At 40.8% G+C, this 24,973-nt stretch overlaps 1 protein-coding gene across 29 annotated transcripts in view; it reads right to left on the reverse strand.

The window, feature by feature from the left end:
• The window catches only part of DTNA (dystrobrevin alpha), a 210,664-nt gene that overhangs the window by 3,456 nt on the left and 182,235 nt on the right, over positions 1-24,973 (reverse strand). For 15 of the 29 annotated variants that reach the window (XM_048939440.1, XM_048939458.1, XM_048939434.1 and 12 more), the window contains 8 exons: positions 24,413-24,513; positions 22,983-23,096; positions 19,573-19,669; positions 18,344-18,364; positions 14,415-14,574; positions 11,017-11,106; positions 10,138-10,306; positions 9,253-9,385 (listed from right to left, as the gene is read on the reverse strand). In XM_048939440.1, the coding sequence (XP_048795397.1) occupies positions 9,253-9,385; positions 10,138-10,306; positions 11,017-11,106; positions 14,415-14,574; positions 18,344-18,364; positions 19,573-19,669; positions 22,983-23,096; positions 24,413-24,513 (885 nt within the window). Of the gene's footprint in view, positions 1-6; positions 152-5,843; positions 5,891-9,252; positions 9,386-10,137; positions 10,307-11,016; positions 11,107-14,414; positions 14,575-18,343; positions 18,365-19,572; positions 19,670-22,982; positions 23,097-24,412; positions 24,514-24,973 lie in introns of those variants that run through there. The other 14 variants (XM_048939430.1, XM_048939429.1, XM_048939456.1 and 11 more) reach the window with 5 other exon arrangements.

The following is a 24,973-nucleotide window of genomic DNA, read 5'->3' on the forward strand; positions in this document are numbered from 1 at the left end:
CTGGTGAGAAATGTTGAGGGAAACTTTTTAAAAAAGAGCCAGTGGAAGACACTGCATGTGTGTACACAGCCACGCAAGCACACCCACAATGGAATGAGAGCAGGCTGCTTGACAGAGAAAGGGAGGAGCTGGCCAACTCTTGTGGCTATGCCTGAAACAATCAAAAAGAAAAAGTAATTGCGCCCAGGTGAGTCATAGAATTGATCCTAGAGTCATTAAGGTTGGGAAAGGCCACCAACATCTCCTAGTCCACCCACAAGCCCATCCCCCCCATATCAACTAACCCATGCCCCTCAGTGCCACATCCACACTAACGCCTCCCTGGGCGGCCTGTGCCACTGCCTGACTGCTCTTCTGGAGAAGAATCATTCCTAACATCCAACTTGAACCTCCAGTGGGACAACTTAAAGCCATTCCCTCTCATCCTACTGCAGTTAACTGGGAGAAGAGGCCGACCCCACCTCACCATAACCTCCTTTCAGGTCATTGCAGAGAGCGATAAAGTCTCTCCTGAGCCTCTTTTTCTTACCATGGTGAGAAGACTGCTTTACATGTAGGATACAGAGGTAACTGACATTAACACAAGTTAGCATATTTTTCATTTCCCCTCCCTTTTTACTCTTACAGCTTTCTCTAAAGCTAGACTACTGACAGCCAAACCATGGATTATTCCCCTTAAGCACAGGGTCCTGAGCCACTCCATTAACAGCCACTTGCCAGTTCCCACCACAAGCCTCCATTTGTAAAAATGTCCTACCCTCATTTAGGCTTGGGTATATTTTACTATGTCTAAGAAGAAATGCAGTTATTTTGGAGGGCAATTCTGGGAGCAACACATCATAAACATCCCAGTTCACTGGCACACCAGTTCATTCTTCTGTTGTGTCCCGAAGAACAACTAAACATCTTATTCAGCTGATAATGAAAAACGCTCAATAGGCAACCTGGCTCCCCCTGAACTACATCAGGACCTGCAACCATTTTCTTTTGGCATATCTACCCTAAAGGCACTGTATTCTCATCCCTTTTCAGAAATAAGGAGCTCATCCTTTTTCTCTTGATCTGTCTCAGAGCACCAGTTCACACTGCATGAGATCTGATAGTAACAGCATAAAAGACCAAACCCTACTGACATGAATTCTTTTCTACTCAGTTCAGGAATAAAGCTGGTCTACCAGATGAGAGAGGAAATGCAAATGGTTTCAGCAAAGAAGGATTAAATGAAATCTGATGAATCAAGAAAGGTCAGGTAGTTTAGCTTACTTCTTCTTCCTGGCACCATTTGATTGTATTAATTATTCAAGCACAAATGCTTCCACCCGATTCCTCAATATCTAAGCGTGTCAAATGGTATGATGATCTTAATTTAGTATCTCCGTGTGTCAGGCAGTTACAAAAGACCTAACATTAACATTCTGTTGATGAATGAAAAGGAAACCTGCATTGCAAGTCTAATGAGGGGTTCACAAAGAATTTCTGACGTGTATTTTAAGCAACTGTTTTTAAAAATCAGGCATGCATCTGCACCACCTAATTGTGCAAACTAATTTGGAAAGCTTCATAAATGAACATTTTGGTCTTTACACTACAGCCAAAAAACACAACCAAAAGCCATGGCATAGGTCAGTTCTCAGCTGTGTGAGACTAATTTTTATTGAATCAATGTAAAAGTTGTGTAAATATAGGTACATTTCATACTTCGTGATGGAATCATTATAACCATAAGTGCAAAGCAGGAATGGCTTGTGGAACGTTGGATGCATGAAGATGCATTGATAGTACTGACGAGAAGCTGGTTTTATTTCTAATTTTCTGGATAAACTACTTTTTGAGTGAGTAGAGGGTTTTTTACATTCTTTCATGACTTGTCTCTGTTTCACATCCAGCATTGTGATAGAGAGGCTCCCATAAAAGTAAAAATGAGCACTGATGAACCTCACAACTCTAATTTCATGGCAGCATTTTGGATATGCCAGAATTAATTCCTATTTGTCATATTATAAAACTGTTTCTCAGCCTTTTTTATAACTGAATTCTCAAGTTCTTAACTGCTACACATCATTCGGAGATTTTCAAGAAACATCCCTGCCACTTGTGTGATTTTAAAACTAAATTAAAAGAACTAAAGTTGCTTCTTCACAGTTAACTTGGTCACAGTCTTCTTGCAGCTTTTCTACACCTACATGCTAAGAAGAGGAGGATTTAAGAAGAAAAAATAAAGAGGAGACACAAAATATAGCTCACAAAGTAGCACACAGTTTTAGAAGTGCTGTGCTGCCAGCCTCCTGTTATTTTCAAGTGGGATGGATCACATAATGCTGTTTTTAATGCATTTCTTCAGTAAGAAAAAAATCAAACCAAAAAAAAAAGAGACACCGAATCAAATGGTTTTGCTACTGGATTATGCCTTATTGATGTGATCAGTTCACCCAGGGCTTGTAATCTGCATCTCCATCACTGCATCACTGACTTATGAAGACAGGACTGAAGAAACTGGGCTTGCTTATCCCTAGGCAGGGGCAGAAAGGGAGGTTTGGTTAACATCTGTCTGAAGGGTAGTTACATGATAACAAAGCCAAAATCCCCTTGATAGTGATAGAGTATACACAAAGACAAATTGCATTTCGGGTGGTTTGGTTGGATTTTGGGGTAATCATGAGGAGGGAGATGCTGCACTGGCACAGGATGCCCCGAGAGATGATGAAATCTCCACCCAGGGAGGTCTTCAAGTTTTTGATAGACAAAGTCACGCCTGATAGGAGCTCATGCTGGAACTGAGCCTCCAGAGGGCCCAACCAAACAGAACACTTGCACCTCCATGAGCTCCTGAGCTTCTGGCTTGAAGCCCACACTAGGAATGAGCCCTAATGCATGAGCTTTAAATCACAGAACCACAGAATGGCTTGAGTTGGAAGAGACCTTAAAGATCACCTAGTTTCAAACCCCCTGCCATGGGCAGGGTTGCCAATCACTAGAAGCAATCAGTCATCTCTGACTGGCAGTGTTTGGGACCCTGCAGCCGAAAACAGGTCAGGGCACGGCTGGGAAATGTGGTGAAAAGCTCAGGCAGTGGGCACAGCAAATGTGAAAACTAGACATCCATTAATTGTGGGCCAATAACCTAACTTGGACCCTGGGCTACAGGTCCTTCATTTCATCTTTCCCAAACAGTAAATGGCCAGATCTATATCAAAGGGCTCAAAATGTCAATGGCCTGTGAAATGCAGGTTTGCTCTCAAATCTTACATCTTGCCCTGAAAAAAAAGATACAAAACTGTTATGCTTCCATAGCACTTAAACAAATAATCTATCACACTGTGTCCCTTGGCTTAACCAGCAACCCTTCTCTGGCAGGCTGAACTGGCACACTATCTCCCAAGACCCGTGGGTTTTCTCAACCGGTGTTCAGCAATATTTATAATCACTGCTGATAAACATGAGAACAGAGTTGGAAAAAAGGGAAAAGGTGAGAAAAATTTAATAGTGCTACTCACAAAGAATTTTCCTGTCCTGGAAAAACAGTGAAGTTGAATAAACAATTATTCTTTAGCAATGTCTTCTTAGCAAAAAGTCGAGACAATTAGGGGGTTTTATATTTGAGACATTTCTGCCTGTTTCCATACTAACCATTCAATCACCTCTACAATGGAAAATGTCAACCCTAGTCACCCGAGCGGGTAAAATAATGTTGGAGTTGCATTTTGAGACCTGCCTAGTGCTGGCTCAGGACAAGCTTAAATTCATTCTGCTATTCTATTAAGAACAAACCAAGTGCTATTCAAGTGCATTTAACATACAAAATGATCTCAAAAACATGATTAAATTATATTTTATGTATTACCCGAACCACTTATCTCTTGGGATCTTATTATACTAGATTATACTTACTATACTACTATATGCTTTTTCAAAATCAATTCTGGAGAATTGAACATTAGCACTTTTAAAAAATCAAATGCAAATAGAGCACAAAAAGCCTTTATCAATTGACATCAACATTGCTTATCCATGGCTGATAAATAAAGAAATGAACAGAAGCCCGTGGCTGGCCATCAGTGGCAATGCCACTCATATGATGCTATAATAAATTGACATGGTTCCCTCCCAGTTGGCTTTCTGTCTCATACATACAGGCAATACACTATTGACTGTGTCATTATTGATTGAACAATACAATCTTTGAAGTAATAGTCTTGCTGCAATTTGTAAACTTCAAGTAAGAGCCCAACACAAACACCATAGGCATTTCAGACATTCTATCTGGTATGAACAATTATTTTTCCATAACTAAGAAATACTGCTACTGAATAAAATGTGCACGATACAAAAGTCAGTTATTCATAATTGCAATTAAACCCAGCTATATATAACATTTCCATTACACACACAGTTTATATGTACATTATCTCTGAAAGACCTATTTCCCTTTTCAAGCAACATGATCTGTAACTGGCAAGTGCAACAAAATAAAAGAACAAAACTTGCTTTTCTGTCTGTCTGTGTTTAGGAAACTCTACTCAGCTCACATTTTTTACTGGACTACCAAAAAAATGAATGTAACCTGAGGGGCAACATTAGGAGAAAATTTTACATGCAGTTATTTGGTGTTTATAGTACTCTGGGTATTGCTGTTTGTTTTTCACGTTCATTTATTTTGCTTTAGCTGTTAGAAACACTGAGACAGATGCTTCAGAAATACCTAACGACTTTTAACACTCAAGACTGGTGGCTGCTTTACCAAGGCCCACAGTTTCACATTCAGATCATAGTACCACCAGAACTTGTAAAACTCTTGAAGTAGGGTCAAATTCTGCTATCAAAACTGCCATCTAAATAAGGAGAGTTTCAGCCCTTCCTGAAATTCTGGCAGCTCCAGCATAAAACACAGCAACCAAAACACAACAAGATGAATTCCTGCTATAGCTGGCACAGTGCAGCCTGCTGGTTTTGCTGATCTGAATGTCACCCTGCTCCCACTACTGACCGATAGGGGACCTCTCACTGCAGGGGACTGCACTCTTCCTTGGAAGTCAGAAAAGCAGACCACAGCTTCAGATGAGGCAAGAAGTTAGCCTGCAGTCTCCCATTTCCCAGGGAAATGTTGAGAATAAGAGGCTCCTTCGTAAAAATAGTCTTTGTCTGAGTTTCCAAGTAAAAACACAACTGCTGAATTTGGCATTAAACTCAGTGAGGCTGACGTGTGAAGAACATGACCTGAAAATGGGCCAACAGGGAACTTCTAAACTATCCTGCTTTATCTCTGAATTGCCAGACTTTAGCTAGTATGTGGGTACCTTGCACTTTGTATCAGAGCACTTTAAACCTCCACAACGCATCTGAAGACACCTCTACAGTTAAGCAGCTGGTGGATTGCTTTCTTTGATGTTTGCCTAACTCCTGTTTCCCACGCTACAGCAGATGTTCTGGTTTTGCCAGAAATGATTTATTTTGGTTATACTAGGAAGACTCAACCTTTGTAAGAGTTAAACTCAGGTCTCCTGAAATGTACTCTGATTTCTTATCTTCTGTATATACTTTCTCTGCACTGGCTAGTATACTTGTCATCATCCCCAGAGATGAAAACTCTGCATTCTCACTCCTGTGGCCAACAAATGGAAAAGATGAAAAGTGTGATGGTGTAACGTGAGTCTTTGATTCCACGACCATATTTCAAATGAGTTATTAGAAATGATTCGGTGACATTCCTAGGCATTCTAATACAAGTTAAAAGAAGAAAGAAACAGCATTATCACATACACTCAGTAGTATACAAGGTGTTCTGCAACTAAAATACGTTAGGAGGATTCATTCCAAACATTCTTCTAAATTATAATGATACTTACTTGAGAGGAGAGAGAGAAGGATATTGCACTCAACTTTGCAAACTGACCTGCATAACAAAGGATAGAAAACAAGAACATGACAAATTAAGCCAGTGAGCAGCCAGGTAGTGTATTATTCTGAAGAAAGCCATGCACAAGCCTAGAAGTAAAGACTGTAATTACAGACTTGGAAAACAAACCCAATGAAAAGTGCCTTACACAACACATTCAGCAAAAGATTTTAACAAGGACACAACTGCTAACAGATGTGGGAGCATCAGCACTGTTAGCACTTACACTTGTGCACTAAATGTGATTTTTCTGGTACAAATAGTCGTTATTTACAACATGCTTCGGAAGAAGATAGAAAGAAGCCTCCTTTGAGGTTCCCTGCTCCAGATTCCCTTGTGCATCCTGAGTGTTCTGCTCACTTTACTAATTTTGAGTTTTGCTTGAAAATGTTGCTTGAAGACAAGGTGACACAAAATAACAAGAGTGGGTTTTGACCAACCGTTTTCCACGCAAGGCTACATCTACACGTTTTTCTAAATGTGCTGCTTTTACAAAAAGTGAGATATTTAATAAAGTAAGAACAGTTGCCATCTTGTTACCGAGGTTACCATTCTGTAACCTCAGTAGGAGTTCTCCCTTGCAGATTATCTCAGCCGACAATTGCATTATGACAGCTACAGCCACCACTTATTTTTTTGCTATTCAGATTAATTCAGTGTACACATGAGTACAAACAGCAAAATAGCCTGCAATAAATTTCAACGGCTGGATGCACAAGGAGAATAGTTCACCTGACCACTGTTCCATAGGATACCCTAAAACAATAATTTTCCAGCTTTCTTTTATTTTTACAAGTGGAAAGCAAGCCATGGCTTTGTCTTCAGGAAGTACCAGTGACAACAGTGGAAAAAGGAATAGCATAACAAAATACCACAAATTAACTGCGAAGCACAGAGAGCAAGCCAAAGCAAAAGCGCATGTCTCAGGAGCAATACGTGGTATTATTCAACCACCTCCCAGTCATCCTAGTGGTTGCTACTAACTTCATACACAATTTTGCTTGCTTAAACATTTTACATAATCAAGAAGGCATCAGATATTGTAGAAAGGATTTCTCACACACACTGGATCCTTCGGACCTGTGGTTATCAACTAAAAATAGTTTCTACTTATAAGTTACTGCTATCAAATAATTGCCTGATAGCAGCTGATAACCTGATAGACAGTGGAGTACAGTATGAAATTTCTTCTGGAAAGATTTTCTTAAATGGAACATGTCTAGAGTAAGGATTTTCTATTGCCTCAGTGAACACATTTCTGTTCATCTTGGTGTAGTCTTGGCTCACCTATACTCAAGAGGAGTTTTATTCTGACATCATCAAGGAGATCTCCTCCCCTTCTGTCAGTGTTGTTGAAAGACAGTAGAAAAACTATTTTTGACTGAAGCAAGAGTAACATCCAGGTCTATTTAGCAACAGTTGCAACTCCTACTACACAAGGAATACCCTTATTTTGCATTATACTCGTGTATTCAGTTTTTTGCATATACAAAATGTAACTTGTATGTCATGTAACACTGTTACTGTATATTGTACTTCCATAGTGTAATCAAATATCAGTCAAATTGGCCTAATTTCCTACCTTGGATTAAAACAAAAGCATGACAAAAAAAACCCCCGTATCATCCACTGTTGCCTTAGCATATATACCCCATAACAATACTGCTGCTGCTGCCACCATGTCCTTAGCAACCTTTGCAACTAAATGAGTTTTGGCAAGTTACCATGAGCCTGTAGCAGATTGAGGTAAACAAGCCCCCAAAAGATGCTCATCAACCTCAAAATTACCTGCAATTTTGATATGAGACAATGAACTTTTTAAGAATAATTAATTCTAGCAGCTTTGCAGAAGAGGCAACTACAAGAACTGCCATTTTTTATTAGACCAAGAGCATGTGAGTCCCACAATCTTGTATCCAAAGTGACCATCAGAAAACAGAAAATCTACCAGCACATCCCGCATCTAGAAAGTGCTTTTGAATCTGATTTCTGTACAGTTGGTCTCTCTGTATCAGCTAAATCCTTTTTTTTTTTTTTTTTAAACATTTATATTTCTGGTCTCTGTTACACTCTATAGGTGAGATCCAAATTTTAATTGACCAACATATGGGAAAATACTTATTCTTGCTTGCTTTAAACCCGCTCCTTAGTAACTGAATTGGGCATGCCCTAATGGAAACATTACTACTATCATTATTACAAGATATGAGTTTTATATTAGTATAATCCAAATCAGAATAACTTAAAAAATTGTGATAGTTTATTACAGCAGGCAGAAGTGGAGACTGCTGCACAGGCAGGACAGGATATCTACGGAATTCCAGGCCCCTCTGTCAAATTAGCTTTTCTTGGATTCTCAAACAAACGCCCTTTGAAAGCTTCCTCAGGGGGTATTTAATGACAAGTCCCCAGGCTCCACTATACTAGATGCTTGTTGAATACTCGGTTCTCTAGGATATAATTCATTCCAGACCCTCTCCCTCCCTTCCAGATTCTGAAAATGACAATGACACACAGACTGTATTTAAGCTTCAGTTCACAGTGGAGAAACCATTATGAATGTTTTCAACTACTGGAGAAAAACAAAATCTAAATATAACAAGAGCTTGGCTTAATACCATGAACCAGCCTCTGTGGTATGGAGTGTGGAGGTCTAAGCGACGTAGGGGGAACTGGCAGAGAACATGCTGAGAGGTAATTCTGGCCCACCTGAGGGCCTTGGTAAGGATAAGGGCTACTGTTGTGTGCCTCAGGTGTGGTCCTTCTGAGCATGCACAGAAGCTAGATGCACACATGCCTACAGGAGAGAACAGCAGCAGTTTTCAGAATTTTGTAGTTTTTGGAAAGGCTGAGAGACCTGAGTCTACTTAGCCTAGAGAACAGAAGACAGGGAATCTGATCAATGTTTATAAATATCTAAAGTGTGGGAGTTATCTGGATGAGGACAAACTCCTTTCAGTGGTGTGCAGTAATGCAACACGGAGCAATGGTCAAGAATTGGAACACATGAAGTTCCGCACAAATATGTGGAAGAACTTTTTTACAATGAGGGTGACAGAGCACAGGAACAGGCTGCCCAGAATGGTCGTGGAGTCTCCTTTGGAGATGTTTGAGATCTGTCTGGATGCCTACCTGTGCAACCTACTGTAGGGAACCTGCATTAGCAGGGGGTTGAACATGATGGTCTCCGGAGGTCCCTTCTAAGCCCTGCAACTCTGTGATTCTTTGAACGTGGCTGTTCTAGTAACTGAGAAGAGATTACACCCTAGGGCCCAGGACAGGATAAGAAGGGCTCTGGGAAGCTCTGGTATATAATCATTTCTTGTTTATGGAGAGGTATGGTCAGCTCCTTTTCCCACCTGGTATGCCTCATCCTGCAGCTTCTGCTTCAGGTACTCTTCCATCTTCAGTTCATTCTCCAGCTGGCGGACAGAATCATTCTCATAATTTTCATCATCTGCTCTGACAAAAGGATCTCCGTCTTCTGTAACCCTAAAGACAATTATTCATAAACAAGCTCCTCAGATGAATGACATTCAAAATGAATACAACCTCCCTTTATTGTAAAGTTTGAGGACAGCAGGATACCTTTGCTCCAGCCACATGCACCACCAGGTAATAGTAATGTCCTGGAAGTGGAAAACATTGCTGTTGTTTGCCCTCTCCAGTGGTCTTGTATTGATGAAGTAGACCAAAGGGCATATTCAGCTGAAGGTGTTTTGGGGATATGGAAATCAGTCCTCAGTAATTGCTTTGAGAGTAAAACAAAGAGTAAGAGATTGAACTAAAAATAACTGGAAAGATGCCTATTGATAAGATTCTGGTTCTAAAAATAAATTGGTTTGTTGATCAATTTAGTTGGTCAATAAAAAAGCACTCTGTCTTCCCCAGAAAAAAAACCAATTTCTTTTGTCATTGTGCTCCAATAGGCTCTTAGGTCTCCATAAGCAGGGATTGGGACTGCAGAGCATATATGATTAAGGGACACAGCTGTCCCACAGTCTCCACACTAGCTGAGTGTCCTAGAGTTGACAGGAGATAGCTCACACCTGAAGGCATCCTAAGCTCTGGCCTTTCAAGTGTACTCGAAAGCAATAACTTACTACTGTCTATTCATAAAGCTGTCCTCATTTGGATTTAGGCTTTTTTGTGTATTCAAATAGTTGAGAGGGTGAGAAAATATGCTGCATTGTCTTCAGCAGAAAAAGAGTGAGAGAACAAAGGTGAATTGAGCAGGTACCCACATGTCACTGCGCATGGATCCAGTGGCAGCAGCACTGTGGATGTAGCCTGGCTTCCGGGCATGGATCTGTGCAAGGAAAGCCTTCTCGGATGTTGGAGATGGAACAAGGTCATCAAAATGAGTCCGTCCAAATTCAGAATCCACGTTGCTTTCTGTCTCGCTGCCCACTTCTGTGAAACCAAATTTGACAGATGTTTCCATTTAACTTTCACAAGATTAAGTCTACTTCCAGTCTACCTCTCTAAACCTTTCTCTGTCTCTCCAGCTTAGGGTGGTCATCTCATCATAGTGAATGCAGTAGAATATAGTAGAATATGTTTCTGTAGACTTAATGGTCTTCATCTTGTGGTGGGACAGGATAGTGAAGCTTTTGCTTATTTGGCTTATTAGGTAGGATATTTTTATGAGTACACTACATACTGCATTTTACAGAAGTTCCTATACATTCTATATTGAATGAAATTTCCAAAGACTGAAATCTCTCTTCAGTGCCACCCCAGTCATCTCTCTAAATGCAAACTTCTCTTTATGGAATGGAAAGTTGCCATCAATCAGGGTGCTTTCACAGCCACTGATAAAGTTTCCTCTCAGGTACAACAATTCCCTGACAAGGCCATTTCCCTAAGAAACAAGGGCCAAACTTCTCCATGAATTTTCGTTGCATTCAGCTGTATGTTTACAACCACGGCTTTCAAAACCCCTGAATTCTAAAGCTGTTATTTGGAGACTTCTTTTTCTATAAGCAAAAAAACCTTTGAAACTACCTTTGAAACTTTTGTACTGCTTTCTTTATTGGTCTATATGCTCCTAGCTCTAATTTTTTACAAATATATACAAAATATCCATGTGTTGACTATCCACCCTCTTCAGCCTCACTCACCAGAATTTAGTTCTTTTACCAAAGACGACATTGTGTTGGTGATTGAATCTGCTGCTACCAGCAAATCATTTCTTAAGTTTCGTCTTGCACCTGAAGCAAGAGACAGACAAAACAGTGTTAATATTCTTCACAAGACATATGTTTTCCTGTTCAAAGCAGTTTTAACCCTGCTGAAAGCTGCCATTGTGATGATTCAGGGTATCAAAGACCTTACGAGGGACACGTGCAGAAGAGTTCTCTGCAGAATGGCCTCATTTACTCATGCTGTATGCAAGAGCAGAAGCCTCCCCTCATGCTTCATTTAATCACAATGCCAGATATGTGGAGATTATTCATTGCCATCAAGCTTGCATTTGTGCAGTGACACCAGCAGACCAGGCCTGGAAGATTAAATCCAGCGTGAACTCATTTAAAATGTCTGTGGGGAAGGAGGAAAGAAATGAAGTGTTTTCTATAAGTTCCCACAGTTCTGTTTAATGACACCATTATTGCTAGGTATTTGCCAGATAATTACGGCAAATGTTGAAGAAACACACTTGACCTCATCAAGATTTATATGGATTTTCCTTCTCTGCTTCCTCTCAGCTTCTGCTCTAGCTGAAAGATTTTTCTGTATATTTCATAATTTACCTTTTTTTTTTTTTTTTTTTTTTTTTTTAATAAAAGAAGCACTATTGCCTCTCTTAACTGCCCCAGGCTGCTTTTAAACTCTTTTAAATAATGAATCTAGAAGTGCTTCCCTGCTGGACCTGGCAATATTCCCTTAATCATCAATCATGAAGGATTCTTGTGAGCTGCATGAAAAACTCCTTCCCTAGGAGCAGGCTGTTGGAAACGCATGCTTCACTCCCCCAGATCCCAAACATAGCTCCTATTGTGGCTGTATAATCAGTATATCCCACAGAACCTCTAATCTTCCAGGCTGATTTATTCACAGGAACTTGCAGGATTCAATTGCTGTAGATTCTTCAGAATGGGCTGAATGTAAAATAATACATTTTAAAAACTCCAAACCCTAAGGTTTTTTCCTATTCCTTTTTTTTTTTTTTTTTAAATATACTGTTGTTAGCAGATGATTCCTGGAGTGTAAATCAAAGCGGTTAATCTCTCTCTCACACACACAGGAACACTCACTCAGACATCCACTCCCTCTCTAAAGTTGTCTTGGATTTGTATCTATAAACTATGGCAAACTCCACAGCGAAAAAAAGCAAGAGAAATGGTGCTTTAACCATGGCTTGTGTGCATTACAAGACATGGATATGGACACAGGTCTCTGCTGGTGCAGTGCAGAATGGAGCACAGTATGTCAAGATGTGACAGAGTGGCTGTCAGGTTCTGTGGTTTTGACCTCTCTGCCTAGGGAATGTGGTCAATGACACAAAGCTAGATATTCATCAAATGCTGCAGTTTTTGAATGTGATCACTTAACTTTTTTTACTGCTTTCTTTCTTGAATAAAACACATTTATGAACTTTAAGAACATCTGCCTGGGGCAAATTAGTGTTATTTATGGATAAATTACTGCTGCCACTATCTTATTTCTCACAGTCTTAACTCTGGAAGAAATTACTTAACAACATCATTGGAGTTAGTGGCCAAATTTTTGCCTTTGTCATTTTTTTTAAAATTTTTTTTCACAGCAGAAAAAGGAGAATATGTCTTGAGTGTTTCTTTTCTCACAGAAAATGAGATATCCATCAGCCTGGTGTGCTGGAATTAGGAATTACACCTAAATAAAACATGTTCAATATATGAACTGACTAGCATTTTAGTAGAAAGTTCTTCACTGCATTATAGATTTGACCTTGCTGTAAGATACAGAGAGATAGTGCTCAGAGAAGTGCAGGGGTAGGGCTGCATGAGTGCTGAACTGGGTTCTTAGGAACAAACACACATTCACTCTAGCAGGGGAACTGGAGAGTCCTGCTTACAATTTCACTTCTACTACTGAAACAGGGCAAAAGAATTGTTTAAATAAAAGAACTGCAATGAGATAAATATTTTAGAATAAAGCAGATTTTTAAAAAAGAAGGAATTATTTCCTCATTTGGGTCACATGGGCTATTTGCTTTCTTTTGCATTCAACATAATCACTTAACCTGTGGCCTTAGAAATTCGAAACAGTTGAAGATGTATTGCCACTTGACAAGACAGTGGAACGAGAAATGAGAAACACGGTGTAGCCTACAGCAGTATTAAAAAAAACACAGAGGAAGGGCTCACTGAGATTTCCCAGCTCAGTTCCTGTTTAGTCTAGTCAGACCTTCTTAGAGGCACAAAGCAAAAGGGCAAGGGACAACAGCCATAGGTTGCATCAAGGGACACTCAGATACAAGGACAAAATATTTACGTAAGAGACAAGGTCAAACGCTGGAGCAGAGGCTGTGGAAGATGCATGATGGGAGCTGTCTGGAGCTCAGCTGATAAAAGTCCTGAACAACTGCATTTTGCTTTGAAGCTGGCTTTCTTGGGGCAGGATGTGTGGCCAACAGAGCTCTTCTTACCTGAACTAATTCTATGGTTGTAGCATATATTCTTCAGCAGTCTTCATGTAAAAAAACCATACTGAAAATATACCTTGCTGAGGTCAGTGACAACTCTTCTTATTCTGGTTAATAGAATTCATTAAATGGCATAGTGTTCAGTTTCTGCTTACCTGCCTGCCTGGAAAGCAAGGTGTGACAGCTGACAAAGTCAATATTTGACAGTGAAACACAACTGTGGATTCATAGAATCATAGTCTCATTCACTGAGGTTGGAAAAGAACTCTAAGATCATCTAGTCCAACCATCAGCCACCCACCCCCACCATGCCCACTGACCACATCCCTCAGTGTCACATCCACACGGTTCATGAACACCTCCAGGGACAGTGACTGCAATACCTCCCTGGGCAGCCTGTGCCACTGCCTCACTGCTCTTTTGGAGAAGAAACTTTTCCTAATATCCAATCTGAACTTCCACTGGGACAATGTAAGGCTGTTCTCTTTTCATCCTATCCCAGTTAACTGGGCGAAAAGGCCAACATCCCCTTCGCCACAACCTCTTTTCAGGGGCTGTACAGAGCAATAAGGTTTCCCTTAAGCCTTCTCTTCTCCAAACTGAACAATCCCAGTTCTCTCAGCCACTCCCCATAAGACCTGGGTTCCAGACTCCTCACAGCTTCGCTGCCCTTCTCTGGACACACTCCAGGGCCTCGATGTCTTTCCTGTAGTGAGGGGACCAAAACTGAATGCAGTACTTGAGGTGCAGCCTCACCAGTGCTGAGTACAGAAGGGAAGAATATCTGTTTTGTTTTACTGCATGCATCTTAGAAGTCCGTCATTCATTAACCACACAAACAGCCATTTTCAAATAATTTCCAAGTACCTCAGACAAGCTCCTAATGAGACTTACTTTGTGCAAAGGCTTCCTGCACATCTCCTCCCACCCCAGTCAGAGAGTCCTGAGGTGTGTGGGTGGGTGTGGAGCAGGCAGAGGCAGATCTGATAGGCATCGGGATGGGTCGGCTGATGGTGTGGCTAGGCGAGGAGCGGGGGGAGCCTGCCCCTTGGGTCTGCAAAACAACCAAGCACAGAAATGGGTCCTCGTGAGAGCCCTCGTCCTCAGCTCAAAGGCATCGTGCTCTTTGTAGGCGGGCTGTGTAATGCTAAAAAGAAATGCACTGGAGTCAGTTGTTTGTTTGCAGACAGCAATGCTCCAGTGTAGAAAAATAGTAAGTAGGAAAACATGAGTGAAGATCTGACTTTCTGAAAACATGGGAAAATGTCAGGCAGCTAAATTAAAAAAAAAAAAAATAAAAAAAAAATCCATATTAATGAACACCAAAGCATAAGCCTGATCTCTGCCCTGACTCACTTCCCCCAGTTCACATGCACATGTGGTAAAACATAACTGATTTGCACTGTGAGAAGGGGAGTGATGCTGCACAGAGGACATCAGGCCCTCCACCTCCTCACAGAGTCCCATCAGGCCTGGGCAGCCTCTCGGCCACATGGAAGCTGACATGCTCAATAATAAAGCCTCAGGCCTTTCATTTGGGTCTAGAGAACTATTTTAAGCCACATAAATCATACACCTCTAAATTGTTTACTGGAAGCTAACATGTTTTCACACCAGCCATATAAAATGTCATGCTGTTAGCACCTCGCCGTTAGTATCACTTAGTTGAAATTCAAGCAGACTTTACAAAACAATAATTTTTACCAGGGTGAGTGATGCCAAGAGACACGGTGCCCTTTTCTCTGACTGTTTCAGAGCCCCTGGGAATGCACGTCCACATAAGGAAAAATGAATGTCCAAGCCCACGCCAAGCTGCACACATCCTTAACGACTGAAATCCTGGCGGATGGAGGTGGCTGGAGAACTTTTACACAGTGACTATAACACGTATGCCAGTTTACAGCAAAAAGAAACATATGTGCTGTCTCTCCCTTCCCTCATGTTCATTCCGAGAATTTAAAAGGATTTCTTAAGTATTCCCATGCCATTTCTGTTGACTCCTGTAGTGGCTGCCACAGTGGCCCAGAAAAGGGTTGGCAAATATATTCTAAGAAAAGACAGTGGCAGTCCATAATGGAGAGAAGGCAGCATTGCCCTTGAGATTTTTATAAATTCCTGCCATAAATTATGTATCAGAATACTAAGCTATTTGTTCATTTCTATCACCCCCTTCTAAGAGACATTATCACCAGAGAGACATCAAGGCTTATGAGGAATAAGCACATTACTGATGGAAGAATAAAGGATTTAATATATAAAATTTCTCTAATGATCGGTTTTAGAACATTTAAATGATAGATGAAAGAGAAGTCAAATACATAATGGCCAGATGCTCTCCTGTTTCTGCAATCAGCCGTCCCCATAGAAGTAGCAATACTGATCTCTGGTCCAGAAGGAGCTGAGTAAAAAGCACCCTTGAGATGCTTCAAGGTTCTTGGAGGTCACACACCCTGCACGACAGGCAAGGCACCTGGGAACTACATCTTTCATGTCTCAACTCCTCTATCAAACAGATCTGCTAAAGAATTCCTTGTTCCCAGTTCCCTCCTTTGCTTGCTCTTTTTCCTCAGCTCCCCATGGTCATAGTTCTGGGAAACACCAACAGTGGAACTTTCAGAGAATATGAGAAAAAAGGGATGAGATTTGTTTCCTATAACCAAGTCACATTTAAGGAATGAACTTCATAATAGGCATTTTATTTACTAAAAATAACAGATGCCTGCCAGTACTTCTTCACTGGAATTTTCCCACAAGGAAATGTAAAAGCTGCACACCAGTGCTTAGCATTGCATTTGCTTTACAGCTATGGCTGACACCTTGTGTTTATGTAAAATAGTATTTTCTTATCTGAAGCTTTCAGTTTCTGAACAAAGTGTTTGTGAAACATAAAGGAATGAAGCTTTTGGATCTCACTGTCTAGCTAAAAACTTTTCAATTTTTACATTATTTGGGCAACATCATACAGAAGTAATGAAGACAATGCTGAAATAGGTGGGTGTTAGGGAATGCCTGATGAAAGAGAAATAAACGCTTATTCTACTTAGTTTCAGCTCAGCCCAAATTTGTGGGATGGAAGTGTTATTCCTACTTAGTGGCTATCAGGCAAAATGTGGTTTTCATGGGCTGGAGCTCCTGAAACCTGCAGAGACCATCAGCAGCGCTAATTTGACACAGAAATGTAGCACCTAATTGCTCCCGAGGTAGCCAGCCATACCAGCTGAGGTCTAGGGCATGCTGAAAAAGAAGCTAGGACAGCGACCACCAAATTGTAGATGACTTCAGGTTTTATGCTGTAATTGGCTGCAGTTGTCACTGTTTTGGTGCCTTTTAGGAAAATCTGTGTTTTAATTAATTCACCACCTCTAGTTAATGGAGTAAGGATTTGAAGCTAACCCTTACTAGACAGGGGAAGGTTTCCCATCATTACGCACTACGCATGCTTAGGAGAAAAGGCACAGTGAAAGCAGGATCTTTGGTGCACTGCTCCCTCTGCCGGGGCTAGCAGTGATCACAGATGTGAAAGTGTCCTGCAGCCTCATCAGGTGGTGAAGAAGCTACACAGACATGAAGAACTCATTATCCTTTCTCAAGGAGGGGCAGCAGAGAAATAGAAAGTTCATAAGTGTTAGATGATTTGCCAGATGGCTCATCCCAATTGAATTCATCCAGAAATTAATTTAATCTTGTTTCTCTCAACAGATCATGAAATGGCACAGTGTAATGAGTATAATTGCATGGAAACTCAGAGTAATTCCTGAGCACCATCACCTCGTATTCAGCATGGCTATTACTCCGTGAAGAAAAACTCATATCCTGCAATAGCCCAAAAATGAGCTTCCACTTACACTGTCCAGTGAACATTCTATATGATAGGGAAACTCTTCATGTTGGGAGCCTCTCTTTTGTGAATGGAAGATCCTTTTAACACTGTTACGCAGAACTATATTGATGGCTCTTAAACAGAGGTCATATTTCATAGGATGGCTTGGGATGGGGGGGCTTTAAAGATCAGTATTTGGTCAGATTTTATTTTTGGGTGCCACAGATTGATGCTTCATAAAAATTAGCCAAAACGCAAAACACTAGCTATATGATAAGTACTGCCTATGAACTCAGCATGTTGTATCACAGACAGAAAACTTCAGACTTTTAACTGTATTTCTGCTGATGAAACCTGGAGGAAATGTGCTTTGTCAAAATGCAACACTTCTTTATTGGACTTATAAATCAGACTGCTGTCTGAAAAGGGTGTTTTTTAGCCTAATATTTTTCCAAGACTATTTCCAAATATTTTTCAATACTAAAAAGCTCCAAACCAATGAAATCATCTAAAGTTTAAAACTGCCCCTTCAAACTTAGCTTACAGAAAACAATTAGTTTTCAACTGAATTTCAAATGAATTCAATTAGTTTTGAATGAATTTCAAATTCATTGTTCTAATGTAAAATCAGTTACATTTTTCTGATAGTCCCAAAGTTATCATTACATTTTCAAAACATTTTCTGTGGTGGAAGTGTTCTTTAATTCATGTGCAAGGTCGCTTTCACATCCTGTTTTTTTATATAATAAATGTCCTTATTTAGAAGAGTGAGAAAAAGATCAAGACTCCTTGTAGTCATGACTCACATTCTAAGGGGTTTGATTATGAAAATCGCTCCAACATACTTGAAAATAATGTGTGAAAGAAATGCAAGATATTAATTTTGGTCAAAAGAATACGCACACATTTCAAGCAGAGGAAGTAAAATAAATCAGTAAAATAAATCACAAGAACACAATCACATTCAGGAGTTAGTGAGGTCTCCAATAAGTAGGCAACTTACTGCCTGTTTCAATTCTTCTTCCTAAAGAAAAAGAGGATCAGCACATTAGATTAACCAGCACATAAGTGAGGAATAGAAGAAAAAATGTGGAGTACAAAGTTAAGCTAAAGCCACAGCTGCTGAGAAAGTGGCCAGGTGATGGTCTGATCTCTAAGCAGTCTGAAACACAGAACAGTGTAAAGTGTGCAGAAAGCTACTGCAACCTCCTGCTCTATGTTCCTTTTGTTCAGGCAGTGCAATGACAGCAGGCTGACCTGACCACTAGTTGCAGCTGCGAAGCATTTCACGGATGGAGGGAAAAGTATCTCATCTAATCCTGGACTTTCAAAAATCTGCTGGGTGTTCGGTTGGCCTCCGTGCTCACATGTCACCAATGCACTGTGGCTGCAGAAGACCATGTGAGAAGAGATGCAAATAACTCAAGGGGTCCAACATCATTTAATGCAAATACATGCTGCTTAATGGATTTCCTTGAAATTCTCTCTGCTTTTATCAGAGCCACATTTGACCCAAGCTGCACTGAATTTTCCACGTGCTCATTAAATCTGGCATAGCAAAAAAGAAAACACTCTCACGCCATTTAGAATTCTTCCTTTCAACATGAATTTCCGGCATTGTTTGTGCTGAGGCACAGCAGAAAAATGGAGCTAGACTCAAAGAAAGATGCACTTTCAACCTTACTCTAGCCTCTCTTAAAAGTGCATATGTTTTGATATTTTGATACCTCAGCTTTTAAGTGAGATCCTTTCTTGAGGTATGTTTCACCTCGTTAACACAGGCTTGTTTCTACATTTATGAAGATGATCAAGTGTTACTTGGGAAGCACTTTCAGAGACTGATAGACTGAAGTCCAGAAATGCTGTCAAATCCTTCTGCAAATGAGCAAAACAGGACTGTATAGCATTGTGCTATACTGTTATTCAAATGACTGTGTTATTTAGTCCATAGTATGGAGCCTATCTCTACTGTTTCATCCATTTAGCAGTAGATGACAACGATGATCTGTTATTGCAGGAACACCATTATCTGGTCATCATTTAAAAGCCTTGAATTTGAAGATAAAAGAAAAAAAAAAAGCAAAAAAAAAGGAAAGAAAGGGAAGGTCAAAGAGCCAAGTTGCCAAATTCTATCATGAAAATTGCCAAGTTCTGCAGAATCCTGCACTCGTCTCTCCTCTCTGTCAAAGGAAAGGGCAGTATCAAGTGTTAGTATCAAGTGCAGTTCCTTACCTTCAGCAGTTTCATGAGGCCTTCTAACTGAACCATAAGCTCTCTTCGGCTCTCCTGGAGAGCAGACATCCTCTGTTCCAGCTCGTCCTTCCGCTGTCTGAGAAACAAGCAGATACAATCAGACCTTAGCCCTCAGCAGCTTTTAACCACGTTCAGTGCCTAGAAAGCAGGGTTATGTGTAGGCTATGGAGTTCCCTCATACTGAGAATGTTCGTGAGGCTGAGTACAGAGATTAGGAAAAAGACAGATATCGACACAGATCCTTCTCCAAAGAGCAAATGGGGTTCAAGATTGTGTACATTTTCCCTTGTGGGAATGCCTGGCAGTGATTTCATTTTTCTATCTGTGAATCTCTCTAGTCAATAACCTCGCTAACTGTCAGGAGAAATTAAAGCCATGCCCTGAAGGGCAGGAAATTACAGCAGGGGCACTGCACAGGGCAAGATACGTGTTGTGTACTATAAGAGTTGAGAAATTCAGCCAGAAAACCACAGTGAACTGCCTTTGTTCCTACCTTTTCAGAAGCAAGCATAAGACTATCACACAGCAGAACTATAATTGCTTGAAAATAGCTGTTTGGGCTCTAAGTCCAGTGCTAGTCCTGTGGCACTGTGAACACTGGGCCACCTAATGTGTGGCAGCCAGTCTGTGCCCCACAGTCAGCAATAGTTTTGATCCTGCATAGCTCCAGTGCATCGCAGGGATGTACAGCACCACATGCTTCACTGACACAGCATTGTATGAGAGGTCCCCAAATGAATACAGTATGGAATTGCTGCCTGCTGGAAGCCAGGATGTAACCAAAACTGTTACTGTTGAAAAAGGTATATCTTGGGTATATCTTATACATTATCATGCAAATCAAATAAAAACACTATGTTGTTATCTTTGTACTACCTGTAAAACATGACTTTATCCTAAAGGCCTCACCTAGAGTACTGTGTGTCCAGGGCTACAAAATGGCTGTTAAGTTACTTAAAAGTGTCCAGAGAACAACAAAGCTGGTAGCAGACTTCTAAGGCATGTCCTGTAAGGAGAGGCTGAAAGCAATGGGTTGCCCAGTCTGGAGAAGAGGAGCCCTAGAAGAGACCTCACCACTCTCTGCAGCTCCCTGAGGAGGGAAAGCAGAGAGGTGCTGGGCTCTGCTCTTTGGGAACTGATGGCAGGATGGGAATGGCAGAGCTGCTCCAGGAGAGGGTCACACTGGGCACTGGGAAACATTTATTTACTGTGAGGGTGATCAAACACTGGAACAGACTTCCTAGAGGTGGCGGATGCCCAGTGCATGTCAGTGTTGTAGAGGTGTTTGGATAATGCCCTTGTTAATATGCTTGAGCTTTTGGTTAGCCCTAAAGTGGTTGAGTAGGACTGGACGATCTTCGTGAGTCCCTTCCAACTGAACTAGTCTAGTCCAATTCTATTCTGTTCTATTAAGGAAGAACAAAATCAACAAACTAAATATGTTCCCCATATTTAAGGAGGCATGAAATTCTGATTTGAGACTTCTATTTAAGATATGTGAGCAGATACTGATATAAATATCATTCATTTCTACAGGTTAGCATGTGTGCTATCTCTCACCTGTATATTAAGACAACAAGATAACAACTCTGCTAGGTTGTATTTCCTCTTCTGGAGGACTAATTACCTGTGTTGGACCTTCTTTTCCAAGAATGTAATGGCTGGAAATGCTATGATTTGTACAAAAGCTACTGAGTTCAAGAAACTGCCATTAAAAGTAAGATATCCACGTAATCCAAAGTGGCACATCCTAGGCACATACCTCTGTGGGTTTGGTTGTTTTTGGTTGTTTTTTTGTTTGTTTGTTTGTTTTTAGATTTAATCTGTGTAGAGAGAGGATCTAAGCAGGGTACAACACAGTGTACAGATGCACAGATTTAAAGTTACTTACTGCTTCTGACACTGCATATTCAATCAGAAAAGATACTGTAGTCAAGGAACTCAGCACCACTGCCCTAGGGACATCCCACGTCAGGAAATTTAAATAAGGTTATTAAGGTTTTATTAAGTGTGGCAAAATTGAAAAGATGTAAAATTAAGTAGTCAATCTGCTAACATTGCACAATCGTTTTGTTTTTTTTTTTTAAAGAATAATTTTATTTATTAACTACATAGAAGAAAGCTGACCTCCTAAAACTGTTTAAAATAGAGGTTCAGCTTGATACACAGAAGGAGCTACATCATTAGCATGTTTTTGTGCAGAGTATCAATTTTCACTGTGCTCAGTTTTATACCTTAAACTCTCACAAAATTATCTTTTGCCTGTGGATATCTAGGAGTAATTACATACTAAAATCACTCAGAAATCAAGAAGCTGTTTGTTTCCAGATTGGAAAGCAAATGTAAGTATTTGTGAAACAGAAAAATATTTTAGTGTGGAAAATGTAGCAATACAAACTGTACAGTATTTGTAAAGAAAGAATTTAGCATAATTTTCTACAGTAATTTCCTTCAGTTATGAATTAGGGACCAGAAGTATTTCTAGTGCAAGGAGGAAGAGCTACATGGCCAAAAATTTTCTTTAGTCTTCTCATGAGAGAACTGCTGTTTGGGCGAGGGGAATAAAACTTAATCTAGCATTGTTTCACTAGAAAGAAATGATTTACACTCTATTCTCTAAATAGATTAAGTGTTTTGAATAGTTCCCAGCCTGATTCTCACTACAGGAACTCTGGGACATACAGGGAGCCTACAGATCTGTACCAATTGTTCTTCTTCAACTTGACATATATGGCAATTAGCATACTTGTGTAGAATACCCTAATTAACAAGCAGACACATCCGTATCAACGTTTTTAGCTTAGTGGGATAATGTGAGAAATGATTCTCTAGGTCCTCAGCTGCGGCAGATGTCGTTATTCCTCCCCGCCCTCACATGGCATGGCGCACAACTCTGCAGCCTGGTCATGCACAATGAAGAGAACTGACCTTTCCTTTGAGTTCAAAGCATGGGGAATTTTCCAAAAATTAATGTCTAACTCTGGCTGTATTTTCATGTAACTCTATATTTACTTTAGCACAGATGAGAAGTCTTTGTGGAAGCATTTGCTCTGACAGAAGAACATTTTTCCCCATATGATTAATGACACTTGGACAAGGCTTTGGGGACTTATTCCAAATGACCTAAGGGCCTAACTCTGCAAACACTAATGCACAGGCTTAATTTAATGTAGATGAGTAATATGTGAGATTCTTCATGCATGCTGCTTAAAGCATAAACTTAATTACTTTTAGGACCACAGCCTGCACTGAAATAGGAGAAAAAATACAGTGTTATATTTATATAAAAAAGGTCCCAAAAGCATAAGCCAGGTTTATCTCATACTTCTTCCTCAATTGCTACAATTCTGTCTGAGGAGCTGCTGGAGGTTTTACTGCTGTGCACTTACCTGAGGAGCCGCAGCTCTGCCAGGAGGGTAGGATTTTGTTGTGCCTTCTCTGGTGTGGGCTGAGATGCCTGCTCATGCTCAAGTCGCAGCCTCTGGATCTCCTGCAGGATTTCTCTTGGGAAAGGGAAAAAGCAGAAGACCACAAGTCAGTCATTTTCTGCAAAACCAGCTCATTACACACAGCTGGGGGAGAAGAAATGTGACTGTACACAGCTTTTAACCAATGTGGATTTAGTGACTGGGCTCCAGCCAACAGAAGCAGCTCTGGATATTTAAAAAAAAAATAAATTCAGCACTTTGTAATAAAAGGGAAGCATTTCTTCAAGATCCCCAATGCCAGAAGCAGACACAAAATAACTGTATGCTTAATTAAACTGCTCCTTTCTATTTCTTCCCCAGGAATATTTCTAGTACCATATCAACTTAACAAATAATAAAATAATATCTGCCCATCTTGAGTATATACGTATATATACTGTAGAGTAAGCACAGATCCAAGAATGGTCACTGATTCATGGAGAAGCACATTAACAAGACTTGTTATGGCTGGCATGACATCCCTGGAATGCTGTCAGAGATCGAACACAAAGCTTCACAGCTGAAGGTTGAAACCTTTGTGATTTTTTTCTCTCCTGCACAACGTGTTGGGTACCAGACGGTCAGGAGGCGGACTCCAACTATGAAAGACAAATCAAGACTGGAGCTGGTGGCTCATTATACCATGACAGAAGGCCATGCAGGGCTTGCAATAGGAAACCATCTGGTTTGGGCTGTCCTGTTTTACAGTCCAGCAGTAAAAGCAGAGCTCTGCTGTCATACATCTCACGACATCGGGCAGTCTGATACTTAGGGCCAGACACTCTGCTGACAGCACATGGGTGTCACTCCTGTTGGAGGTGGCTAGCCCATTTCTCCTGGGCACTATCCCTCAATCTCACTCACATCTGAACCCAGTGTCTCATTTCATCAGTGCCCTCACCTGCTGCTAACCTTTCTGCAGGCCTTTCTCAGGCAAATTGTGTTCTGGGGAGCTTTAACCATCTTCTTCACAAATAAAAGCAGGGGAGCATATCGTTACCAGGAGGACTAATCCTTTTATCGTTTTGTGTTATAGCTCTACAGAGGATCCAAATAAAAATTAATGTGGTTTTGAAACAGAACTGGGCTTTTTTTTAAGACCTGAACAAACAGCAGCTGTGAAAAATAAAGTATCAATGATTGTATCATGTCATTTGACAGGACATTCATTAAAGAAGAGGGTGGCTGGGGATCTTAAAGCCTTTGTCATGTTCTGTGGACCTTTTTGTGCCCTCTGCTTTTTGCTGGGGAAGGCACATAAGTGTGTTTAAGTACAAAGCACAGAAGTGGTGGTAGAAAATAACACACAACACATGGGGCTGAGCAAAACCAGGTACGCTGTGGATCCTTACCGGTTTTTATTCTCAAGCTCTGCAATCAGCTGCCTCTGCTGCTTGTTTGCATCGATGGTGAAGGAGATGTCTGCCGCCCCTCTCTGCTGTGCCTGCTGCTGCTGTAAAAAGGAGAGCTGCTGAGCAAGGGATGGCCAGCGGGCACCCACGAGCTCAGCACAGAGAACTGCTCACAGAACACACAGTACCATGCATGTCCACATACAGAGAGCATACATGTTTTGCTTCATACCAGCATGGCTCCACTGCTAGCGAGCAGTGCAGGTGCTACAGTAAATAATGGAGTGTTTACCATCCTGTCTTTTCACCCTTCCTTTGGGAGCTTTCTCAGCTCCACCATCTAAAAGCTGAGGGAATGGCGCTGCAGCAGGCAGCTGCTGCAGTACAGACACTAAAGACAAGAGAAAGGCACTGACAAAAAACCAGCTTCTCTCTCCAAAAAGAAGAGGATATGCTTCCACTTCAGCAGTGCTTCCTTCCCTTGAAAGTTGGGTTTTACTCTCAGTTTGAAGGCTTTTGCATCCAGGTTTCAGTCTGGCTGCACTGCCCACTCGGCCAAGT

Source organism: Lagopus muta, chromosome 3, assembly GCF_023343835.1.
Source record: "Lagopus muta isolate bLagMut1 chromosome 3, bLagMut1 primary, whole genome shotgun sequence".
Classification (NCBI taxonomy): Eukaryota; Metazoa; Chordata; class Aves; order Galliformes; family Phasianidae; genus Lagopus; species Lagopus muta.